The 12,500-nt window shown below is 44.2% G+C and overlaps 1 protein-coding gene and 1 long non-coding RNA gene across 4 annotated transcripts in view; both read left to right on the top strand.

Moving 5' to 3' along the window:
- Positions 1-8,238, top strand: part of LOC116052814 (multimerin-2) — a 55,090-nt gene extending 46,852 nt beyond the window's left edge. The window contains exons 9-13 of one of the 3 annotated variants that reach the window (XM_036001896.1): positions 1,944-1,976; positions 2,013-2,346; positions 5,279-5,451; positions 6,999-7,275; positions 8,034-8,238. In XM_036001896.1, the coding sequence (XP_035857789.1) occupies positions 1,944-1,976; positions 2,013-2,346; positions 5,279-5,451; positions 6,999-7,275; positions 8,034-8,125 (909 nt within the window). In that variant the 3' untranslated portion in view covers positions 8,126-8,238. Of the gene's footprint in view, positions 1-1,943; positions 2,347-5,278; positions 5,452-6,998; positions 7,276-8,033 lie in introns of all 3 variants that reach the window. The other 2 variants (XM_036001897.1, XM_031303646.2) reach the window with 2 other exon arrangements.
- A 1,013-nt stretch (positions 8,239-9,251) lies between these two features.
- LOC116052837 lies at positions 9,252-9,946 on the top strand. The gene is made up of 2 exons (XR_004105660.2): positions 9,252-9,384; positions 9,483-9,946. It is a non-coding gene; the product is annotated as an uncharacterized LOC116052837 (long non-coding RNA).
- The last annotated feature ends 2,554 nt before the right edge of the window (positions 9,947-12,500 follow it).

Here is a 12,500-nt window from a genome sequence, read left to right on the forward strand (position 1 = left end):
AGGAAAAACTCATTTTAGTGCTGTCCACGTTCCCGGTCCTGTACAGTCTAATGTAGCCGGCCCGTAAGATGCGATACTTGTGACATCTGTATTTTCTTCAACATTTTTTGGCGCATTTCACCCATTTCTCGCTTTTTTTTCTACGTTTTTGGAGTTTTGTAGTTTGCCACGGTGATTTACAACAACCCCCGGCATAACATGCTTTTCTTGCCTTTATTAAGACTATTTGTCTTGTGTATTTGTAGCTTTTAAGTTTTTGTGATTTTTTTCTGGTTTCTTTGGCACTTTTTCAATGTTTTCGTCACTTTTGCGCATTTATGTAGGAAGGGTTAGGATTACATTATTCAATTCAATTCAATTTTATTTATAGTATCAAATCATTACAAGAGTTATCTCGAGACACTTTACAGATAGAGTAGGTCTAGACCACACTCTGTAGTTTACGAAGCCCCAACTATTACAGTGGTTGCCTCAAGAGCAAGCATTAGCAGTAGCTATAGCGACAGTGGCGAGGAAAAACTCCCTTTTTTGTTAGGAAGAAACCTGGGACAGACCCAGACTCTTGGTAGGCGGTGTCTGACGGCACCGGTTGGGGGTGTGGTGAATGGTGGCAATCATAGTCATAATAAAGATAGTGGAACAGTGATCACAATGGTAGTCGTAGTAGTTCATGTCATAGTAGGGCACAGCAGGGCGTTACGGGGTGTAGTGTGGCACAGCAGCCCGGGTGGACGCGGTTGGACGCAGCAGGACGCAGTCGGACACTGCGGGGAATCGCAGAGCGTAGCAGGGTGTAGTAAGTCCATAGCGTCAGCTGCACCCGAGACCCCGGTCTAAGTGGCACCCAATTCCAAGGCGATATTCTGGGTGAAGAGGAAATATAGGGACTCCGGGGAGAAAACCCCCCAGAGCTAGGTTAGTAACAAGCATTTCTGGGACTAAGATGCACACAAAAGGAGACAAGTGAAAAGAGAGAAGAGAGAGCAGCTCATTGTGTCCTTGGAAGGAAGGAACTTCCCCAGCAGCAGTCAGGAGTTATAATAGCATAACTTATGCTATAAGTTATTATGGGCTGCTAAGTAAGTAAGTAAGTAAGTAAACTTTATTTATTCAGCACCTATCACAGACAGAGTCGCAAAGTGCTTTACGTTCAGCAAGTTTAACAATTTAAAAAACATCATACAAACATAAAAACAATGATAGTTCAGTCCAGTGAAAGCTTGTCTGAATAGGAGGGTCTTCAGCTGTTTTGTAAAAGAAACGATAGAATCGGCCACACGCAGCGACGGGGGCAGGGCGTTACACAATCTGGGAGCAACTGCCTGAAAGGAGCGGTCTCCCTGAGTTTTAAGGCGGGTTTTAGGGACCATCAGGAGATTTTGACCTGAGGAACGAAGCGTGCGGAGAGAAGAGTAAGGGGTCAACAAGTCAGCGATATAGTTAGGCGTCTGTCCATGTAGTGCTCTAAAAGTTAAAACTAAAATTTTATAATCAATTCTGTATTTTACTGGAAGCCGGTGGAGAGTAAACAAAATCGGGGTAATGTGTGCCCTTCTGTTTGTTCCTGTTAAAAGCCTGGCTGCTGCATTTTGCACCAACTGAAGACAGCTCAGAGAAAATTTATTGCTACAAAATCTGTTGCTTTTTCACAGTTTTTTCTACAATTTTTGTAGCTTTTTCTGCGTTTTGGGCACTTTTTTGCCTTTTTTTCTGACATTTTTGTCGCTTTTGGCCTAGCTAGAATTGTTGCTTTTCAACTTTTTTTTAACAATTTTTTCTATAATTTTTGATTATTTTTTCTATGTTTACTAAAATGTCCAAATAGAAATTCGAAAAAAGCGCCATGCCCCCAGGCATTTTACATTAGCTTTTTTTTTTTTTTTTTTAACATACTTTTTACTTTTATTGTGAAATAAACCCAGAGTGCTTCCTGTCTATCCCAGGTGAGGGAGTCCGTGGCGTCCGTGGCGTCCGTGGCGTCTGTAGCGTCCGTGGCGTCCGTGGCATCGGAGCAGAGCAGCAGCCAGTCTCTGGACCAGTGTCTGACGCAGCTGAACCGCTCGCTGACGGCGGCGCTGGCCGACGTCTCGGCGCTGACGGAGGCGGACAGGAAGCAGCGGGACAGGAAGCAGCGGGACGAGATGCAGCGGCTCTCCGCCTCCTTCGACTCGCTGCTGATGGACGCCGTGCGCCACAGCGACGTGCTGGAGATACTGCTGGGCGAGGAGGTGCTGGAGTTCCTGGAGTGGCCCGTCCAGGACCAGGAGGCGCACAGCATCCCCGCGCTGAAGGAGACACTGAGGGGACACGAGCAGAGCATCGCCGCCCTGCTGGACAGAAACACAGGTACACAACGTTTACTACACAACTATAGACACACAGGTACACAACTGTTACTACACAACTATAGACACACAGGTACACAACTCTTACTACACAACTATAGACACACAGGTACACAACTGTTACTACACAACTATAGACACACAGGTACACAACTCTTACTACACAACTATAGACACACAGGTACACAACTATAGACAAACAGGTACACAACTCTTACTACACAACTATAGACACACAGGTACACAACTCTTACTACACAACTATAGACAAACAGGTACACAACTCTAACTACACAACTATAAACACACAGGTACATCACAACTCTTACTAGTAGGGTTGCAAAATTCCGGGAACTTTCAAAGTTGGAAACTTTCGATGGGAATTAACGGGAATAAACGGGAATAAACGGGAATTAACAGGAATAAACGGGAATTAATGGGAATAAACGGGAATTAACGGGAATTAACAGGAATAAACGGGAATTAACGTGTTAAATTGTTGAGCCCAATACTGTTGAAATTTACGGCTATATTTTTTCTTTGCAGGAACATTGCCTTCACCTGCCATTTTTATCTGCTCGCTTTTGGGTCTGAACTTTCCACGAAGCTTACAGAGAGACTGGTTTATAGGTTGCCAGGTTGAGGGTTATAGGTTGCCAGGTTGAGGGTTATAGGTTGCCAGGTTGAGGTGACAAACAGGTTGAACATTGTATATGGTGTGTGGATTGTGTGAATAGGATGCGTTTCATACAAGATCTGGCAACAAACAGATATTGGTCTGATTATTTATAAAGGAGTTTGGGCCATGCAAATTACGAACCCAGTCTCACGGCAGTTCGTGAAATGGTCACGTTATTTAATCTATTAATTCGTGTACACGGACACAAAAAAAAAAACGTAGTTAAAAACGTTAATAAAAGTGGAAAAAAGTGTCAAAAAACGCTGAATAAATCGAGTCTCATTTCTGTGTGTTTCCGTCTATCTTAACCCTCACGTTGTGGTAACTTTTTGTTCTTCTGGTCCAACATTTTAAATAAAAACTGTTGTGCAGAGATAATCTAGTGTGTGATTGGTTATCAGGTGGCCAGTGTTTCACTTTCCCTGCAATATTATTATAAAGACACCTGGACTCGGTCGAGACTAAAAGCCATATTTGGCAAGACCAGTGGCAGAGACCGAGACAAGTCCAAATACCAGCGAGTCCAAGACCATAGAAAACCGCCTCGAGTCTGGACTCGAGATGGTTTTCCTATGGTCTCTAGATTATCTTTGCACGCCCTGCGTCTGCGTGCCCTGCTAACGTTATTCCCATTCATTTTTTCTCTGTCTGTTACGGCGTGACGACAGGTGAGACAACAGGTGATACGACAGGTGAGACGACAGGTGTGACGATAGGTGATACGACAGGTGAGACGACAGGTGAGATGACAGGTGTGACGATAGGTGAGACGACAGATGTGACGACAGGTGAGACGACAGGACGACAGGTGAGACGACAGATGTGACGACAGGTGAGACGACAGGTGTGACGACAGGTGACACAACAAGTGAGACGACAGGTGATACGACAGGTGTGACGACAGGTGAGACGACAGATGTGACGACAGGTGAGACGACAGGTGATACGACAGGTGTGACGACAGGTGTGACGACAGGTGAGACGACAGATGTGACGACAGGTGAGACGACAGGTGATACAACAGGTGTGACAACAGGTGAGACGACAGGTGATACGACAGGTGTGACGACAGATGTGACGACAGGTGAGACGACAGATGTGACGACAGGTGACACGACAGGTGAGACGACAGATGTGACGACAGGTGACACGACAGGTGAGACGACAGGTGTGACGACAGGTGAGACGACAGGTGAGACGACAGATGTGACGACAGGTGAGACGACAGGTGTGACGACAGGTGAGACGACAGGTGTGACGACAGGTGTGACGACAGGTGAGACGACAGGTGTGACGACAGGTGAGACGACAGATGTGACGACAGGTGAGACGACAGATGTGACGACAGGTGACATGACGACAGGTGATATGACAGGTGTGACGACAGGTGAGACGACAGGTGAGAGGACAGGTGTGATGACAGGTGAGACGATAGGTGATACGACAGGTGAGACGACAGGTGTGACGATAGGTGATACGACAGGTGTGACGACAGGTGTGTCTGTGTGTCTGTGTCTGTGTGTGTGTGTGTGTGTGTGTGTGTGTGTGTGTGTGTATGTGTGCCATATTTGGCAAGACCAGTGGCAGAGACTGAGACAAGTCCAAATACCAGCGAGTCCGAGACCATAGGAAAACCATAGGAGTCCGGACTCAAGACGGTTTTCCTATGGTCTCTAGATTATCTTCGCACGCCCTGCATCTGCGTGCCCTGCTAACGTTATTGCCATTCATTTTTTTTCTCTCCTGGACTCGGTCTTGACTCGTACTCGAACCTTTTTGGACGCGGTCTCGACTAGTCCTGGTCTTGGACTCCACAAAGGTAGTTTTGACTACAGCCCTGTCCTGTTGTCCTCCCCATTTTCCAAGAGTTTATATATCAGAAATATGGGTTTCTTTCAACCAAATTGTCCAAATAAATATAACGTGGATGGTTTCCCTACGACGCTCTTCACAAGTAAAATAAATGATTAGTTCACTACTTTCATTGAATTTGGGTGTTTTATTCAATTCTATAGCATTTGGAGAGAAAAAAATGACAAAAATGTCAGTAAAAACCTTGTAAAAAGAGGGTAAAACGCAACAACAACTTCAACAACAAAATCGTTAAAAAACATCGGAAAAAGTGACTTTTTGGACGCGGTCTCGACTATTCCTGGTCTTGGACTCCACAAAGGTACTACAGCCCTGCAACAGGAGGGTTACATGTTTCATTGTTGTTGTCGTTGGGTGCTTAACGTATCTTTCCGTCTCCCAGGAGACAGAGAGGAGCTCCCGTCAGCAGACCAGGCCCCCCCCTCCTCTTCGCTCCTCTCTGACGGATGGCGTCCGGACGGCGGTGCAGCGCGGGAACGCCAGCGCCTACTTCAGCCCGCTGATGGCGGCGACCTGTGGAACCTCGAGAAAACTGTGGAGGAGCTGAAGATAAAGGTCAGCGCTGGAATAAGTATTCAGATCCTGATTACTAATATAACACAAAGTACTAATACCACACTGTAATAATACTCTGTTACAAGTAAGTCCTGCAGTTAAAATGTTACTTAAGTAAAAAGTCTGTAAGTCTCATCAGGAAAATGTAGTTAAAGTATTAAAAGTAGACAGACATACAGACAGACAGAAAGACAGACACACACACACACAGAGACAGACACTCTCTCACACACACACACACACACACACACACACACGTACACACAGACACGTACACACACACACTCACACACACACACACACGCACACACAGACACAGACACACATACACACACACAGAGAGACAGACTCACATACACACACACACACACATACACACAGACACACAGACACACACACACACACACACACACACACAGAGACAGACTCACATACACACACACACACACACAGACACACACACACACACACACACACAGACACACACACACACACACACACACACACACACAGAGAGACAGACTCACATACACACACACACACACACACACACACACACACACACACACACACACACACACACACACACACACACACACACAGACGTACACGTATACACACACACACACACACACACACACACACATACACACAGACACACAGACACACACACACACACACACACACACACACAGAGACAGACTCACATACACACACACACACACACACACACACACACACACACACACACAGAGACAGACTCACATACACACACACACACACACACAGACACACACACACACACACACAGACACACACACACACACACACACACACACACAGAGAGACAGACTCACATACACACACACACACACACACACACACACACACACACACACACAGACACACACACACACACACACACACACACAGACGTACACGTATACACACACACACACACACACACACACACACACACATTGTAGAAAGTGTAAAGGATCCAACCAGTTGTGTGTTTAATGGTCTGATCATCTCAGCGTGACTTGTAGTCGTTATATTGTCGGCTAGTTTACTTTAGAATCAAACATCAGATTTTATAAACTACATGTATTTTGTGTGCAGTAATCTTAATGTGTGAAGTAACTAGTAACTAAAGTAACTAGTAACTAAAGCTGTAACAGATGAATGTAGTGGAGTAACTAAAGTAACTAGTAACTAAAGCTGTAATAGATGAATGTAGTGGAGTAACTAAAGTAACTAGTAACTAAAGCTGTAATAGATGAATGTAGTGGAGTAACTAAAGTAACTAGTAACTAAAGCTGTAATAGATGAATGTAGCGGAGTAACTAAAGTAACTAGTAACTAAAGCTGTAACAGATGAATGTAGTGGAGTAAAAAGTACAATATTTCTCTCTTAAATGTAGCGGAGTAGAAGTAGAAAGTGGCATGAGAAGAAAAGACTCAAGTAAAGTACAAGTACATCAACATGTGGACTGAAGTACAGTACTGGAGTAAATGTACTTAGTTACCCCCCCCCCTCGCTGTAGGTTCTGCAGCTGGAGGAGACAATGCCGTCTGGCGAAGACCAAGCGGCGCTGCATGCGGAGGTGACGTGGCTGAAGCGCGGCCTGGAGGAACATCTGCGAACGTTTAAGAACGTGTTCAGCAACGCCGACGTGCTGGCGAGCTCGGACGCCACGCTGGAGCTGGACAAACTGTGGCAGCTGCTGCAGAGCAGAGACGGGAAGAAAGAGAAGAAGAAGAAAGGAGGGAACCATCGCAGCCGGAGGGAGACGACAGGTGAGACGACAGGTGAGACGACAGGTGTGACGACAGGTGTGACGACAGGTGTGACGACAGGACGACAGGTGAGACGACAGGTGAGATGACTGGTGAGACGACAGGTGAGACGACAGGTGAGACGACAGGTGTGACGACAGGTGTGACGACAGGTGTGACGACAGGTGAGACGACAGGTGAGATGACTGGTGAGACGACAGGTGTGACGACAAGACAACAGGTGAGATGACTGATGAGACGACAGGTGAGACAACAGGTGAGATGACTGGTGAGACGACAGGTGAGATGACTGGTGAGACGACAGGTGTGACGACAGGACGACAGGTGAGACGACAGGTGAGACGACAGGTGAGATGACAGGACGACAGGTGAGACGACAGGTGAGATGACTGGTGAGACAACAGGTGTGACGACAGGACGACAGGTGAGATGACTGGTGAGACGACAGGTGTGAAGACAGGACGACAGGTGAGACGACAGGTGAGCTGACTGGTGAGACGACAGGTGTGACGACAGGACGACAGGTGAGATGACTGGTGAGACGACAGGTGAGACGACAGGTGAGATGACTGGTGAGCCAACAGGTGTGACGACAGGAAGACAGGTGAGATGACTGGTGAGACGACAGGTGTGAAGACAGGACGACAGGTGATACGACAGGTGTGACGACAGGCGAGAGGACAGGTGTGTCTGTGTGTCTATGTATGTGTGTGTGTGTGTGTGTGTGTGTGTGTGTTTCCTGTTTCCTTTGTTGAGCCTCCTGTCCTTCCTTTCCTCTCCAGGTGTCGCTCCGGTCCAGTCCAGCCAATCAGGAGCTTCCGTGCTGCTGGCGGCCGAAGGAGACGCTCAGCGGAGGAGGCGCGGCTGGAACTGAAAGGAGGAGCGTGGGTGGAGTCAGAGGACAATGTGTTCGACCAATCAGAGGAAAGATCTCGGGGAGTTCAAACTTATTTTACACTGTTTGCTTTGGAAAAAAAGCGACAAAAAAAACGTCCAAAAAAAAGTGCGTTTCCTATTTATGGTTCTCGTTTGTGTGTTTCCTGTTTATGGCTGAAAAAGCGCCAACTTCAGAAAAAAAGTGTTTTTCTTGTTTGTGGTTTCTGATTGTGTCGAAAAAAAAAAAAAAAAAAGACAAAAAGAAGCATAAAAAAGTGTTTCCTATTTGTGTCTGAAAATCGCAGTAAACTTCAGAGGGAGTCAGAGGGCTGCTCCACCCGACCACCTGACGGCGCTGTCGACCAATCAGAGGAAAGATCAGAGACTCTGGGAGTTCAGACTTATTTAAACAAACCGAAGCACCCTTCAACAACCCGTCAGCTGTCAGAAAAACACAGTCAGGCTCCTATCCTGCACCCGGCGCAGCACAAAGCCTGACCAAGTGTCTTTGCTAGTTTAAGACCGACCCAGTTGTCAGTTTCCCGTCCAGCGCCCACCTCGTTTAAATAACAAATGCACCTGCTCCCATCTGTGGCCCATGGGCGTGCTGGTCTTACAGGGAGGTGTGTTCAGGTGCATTCTGGGCGTACTGGTCTTACAGGGAGGTGTGTTCAGGTGCATTCTGGGCGTACTGGTCTTACAGGGAGGTGTGTTCAGGTGCATTCTGGGTGTATTGCTATCTTGAGGCAGCGGGAAGTGATGGCACCATTGACCAACAAAAACCTGGTCTAAAGTCAATAACGCAGCATTTCATTGTTATTTTAACAGAGCATTAGTAAAATGCTCCTAGGCTCGTGCACAGCACACACACACTATGCTTGTTACACACACAGGGACGCACAGCAGCACACACACATGCAGAAGATTACAAATAAAAATATTACGGTGCAAATCCTCCATCATAACAGCAATGCTCCAAGGTCCAAACGCGCCTGGCTTTTAAAGGGAATGGGAGATGATCTCTGATTGGTTGATTGCATGTTACGCCCAAAACACCCCTCTGATTAATGAAGACACTAAGTACAACCCTTTAGAACCATGCACCCGGCACACGGACCCTTTTTTCTGCCGTCAAACTAACAAAAGTGGATTTGGACACGCCCTAAACGCACCTGCACCAGGCGCTTCACGCCGTGAGAAAAGCGTCTAAAAGCCTTAAATAAAAAAGCCTTGTGTTTCCTGTTTGTGTCTGAAAAAGTGCCCAAAGACACATTGGAAGGCATCAACAAAAGCATCGGAAAACAGGTTCTTCAAAAAGACGTCATAAGTGAGAAGTGGGTTTCCTGTTTGTGTAGAAAAACTTCCAAAAAGTGCCAAAAATGACAAAAAAGTGCCAAAAGTCGAACAAAGCGTGTTTCCTGTTTGTGGTTTCCGTTTGACGAAAAAAGTCCCAAACACACCGCAATACGTGACAAAAACGCAGAAAGAAGCCACGACCAACGGCTCTAAAGAGACTGAAAAGAAACATCCTAAAAGCACAAGCTGTTTCGGTTTGTGTCCACGTTAAATAAACGAGATACGTGTTAATGAGTGACGTTTAGAGGTTCTGGTTGGTGGGTTTTTATACTTTGGACAGAACCAGGCTAGCAGTTTCCCCCTGCTTCCAGTCTTTATGCTAAGCTAGGCTAACAACGTCCTCACTGCAGCTCCACGAACACATCACAAAGACTGTTTGTAGGAGGTATGGCAAGCCGTGTGGAACATTTATACGATCCATCTGATACTAGTCAGTTTTCATTTTAGACATCAACAATGGAAACAAGATATCCACAATACATTTTGGGATATATGGGATGGTTTTTATTTTGGATATCTGAAATAAAATTAATTAATGACTAATAACAGTTGGATTGTAGATCTCTGAAATTTCATATATCTAGACTGTTGACTCTGAGGCTCCACTGCTACATTTTGGTTTTAAAAAGGAATATCTTCTGCTATGTTTCCCCCTCTCATTCCCCCTGCTCTGGTGTTTCCCCCTTTCATTCCCCTTGCTCTGGTATTTCCTCCTCTCATTCCCCTTGCTCTGGTATTTCCCCCTTTCATTCCCCCTGCTCTGGTATTTCCCCCTCTCATTCTCCCTGCTCTGGTATTTCCCTCTTTCATTCCCCCTGCTCTGGTATTCCCTCCCCTCATTCTCCTTGCTCTGGTATTTCCTCCTCTCATTCCCCTTGCTCTGGTATTTCCCCCTCTCATTCCCCCTGCTCTGGTATTTCCCCCTCTCATTCCCCCTGCTCTGCTACATTTCCCCCTCTTATTCCCCCTGCTCTGGCGTTTCCCCCTCTCATTCCCCCTGTTCTGGTGTTTCCCCCTCTCATTCTCCTTGCTCTGCTACGTTTACCCCTCTCATTCCCCTTGCTCTGGTATTTCCCACTCTCATTCATCCTGCTTTGGCGTTTCCGCCTCTCATTCCCCCTGCTCTGGTGTTTCCACTTCTCATTCCCCCTGCTCTGGTGTTTCCCCCTCTCATTCCCCCTGCTCTGGTGTTTCCCCCTCTCATTCCCCCTGCTCTGGTGTTTCCCCCTCTCATTCCCCCTGCTCTGGCGTTTCCCCCTCTCATTCCCCCTGCTCTGGCGTTTCCCCCTCTCATTCCCCCTGCTCTGGCGTTTACCCCTCTTATTCCCCCTGCTCTGGCGTTTCCCCCTCTCATTCCCCCTGCTCTGGTGTTTACCCCTCTCATTCCCCCTGCTCTGGTGTTTCCAAGACCCTAAAAGTTAAACATCTTCTGTCTGTGTCTTTAAAGGGAAGCTTTTCTTTACGTAAAGAAAATATTTGTTTGTAAAGCTGCCTGTAATGTTTGTAAAGAACCGATATAACGAGTATATATACATAAATATATATTTATATAAAGGAAAGTGATGACAAACATCTGAACTGTCTGTTACTTAATAAAAAGGTTTTATCAACACAAGCCTGTCTGACCTTTCTGATTTTAAATAATCATTCAGCTCTCTAATGATAAAGGGTACTATATATAGAGTAGTATATTTAGTACTCACCGGTCTCCTGTAATGGAAATACTGTGAAGTACAATTGTAAAGTAAAAGTTATTTAAGATTCATGTTCCTTTCAACTTTACACTGAAGAATATTGTATTTTGACATAATGTGGCTTTTTTAATTACTTCTTCTGAGTTTTTATGGCTTACTTTCTATACTTTTATGACTCAACTTTTATTCTGACTTTTTATCACTTTTGAGTTTTTGACTTTTTAATGAATTTTTTTTTAACTTGTAAATTTAAATATGATTTTTATACTTTTTTTTACTCTTATGACTCAGACTTTCTAGGTTTTTTTCTGACACACACATATATACATATATATGTATATACATACACAGACACATATATATATATATATACACACATATATACACACACATATATATATATACACACACTATATACATTATGTATATATATACATATATATGTATGTGTGTATATATATACAGTTGTGTATATATATACAGTTGTGTATATATATGTACAGTTGTGACATATATATACACATATATATACACATACATATATATACACACACATACATATATGTATATATATACACACATGTATATATATATATACACACACATGTATATATGTATATATATACACTTATATATACACGTATATATATATATACATATATATACACATGTATATATATATATATATATACACACACACGTGTATATATATATATATATATACACACATGTGTATATATATATATATATAGTATAAGTATACTGTATTCCCACACACACACACACACACACACAGCTGATGTCCATCTAAAATAAAATAAAAAACCAAAAGACACTTTTCCTTTAAACATTTTAATCATCGTATCATCTCTGTTATAAGTCTACAGTGTAGAAAAATAAGCATCAAAAATATACCAAAATCAAATCTGGCGAAGCAAAAAAACACAAAACAAAAAAACCATGAACTTTAACTTTATAACTATTAATTATGTTGAACTCAGCTCTGCTCTGAAGTCTTTTATTCTGAAAGGAACACTTCCTGTGTTTGGCTGCAGCATCTGAGAATCAAATCAGGAGGAAGTAATCAATATATATTTCCCTCTTTAAGTGATTTTGTTTGATTATAATTGTAAATATCTTGAGTAATATGCAGAATAATCGCAGCTGTGAATGTTTTGGCTTCAGACCAGACTTGGGTACGTTTGTTTTATCCACCACACGAGCGGTTATTCATTCACAGCATTCATGTGTTCATTCATTAAAAGGGAACTTCTGGATTTTTCAACCTGGACCCTATTTCATCATGTTTTTGTGTCTAAGTGA

Source organism: Sander lucioperca, chromosome 6 (assembly GCF_008315115.2).
Source record: "Sander lucioperca isolate FBNREF2018 chromosome 6, SLUC_FBN_1.2, whole genome shotgun sequence".
Classification (NCBI taxonomy): Eukaryota; Metazoa; Chordata; class Actinopteri; order Perciformes; family Percidae; genus Sander; species Sander lucioperca.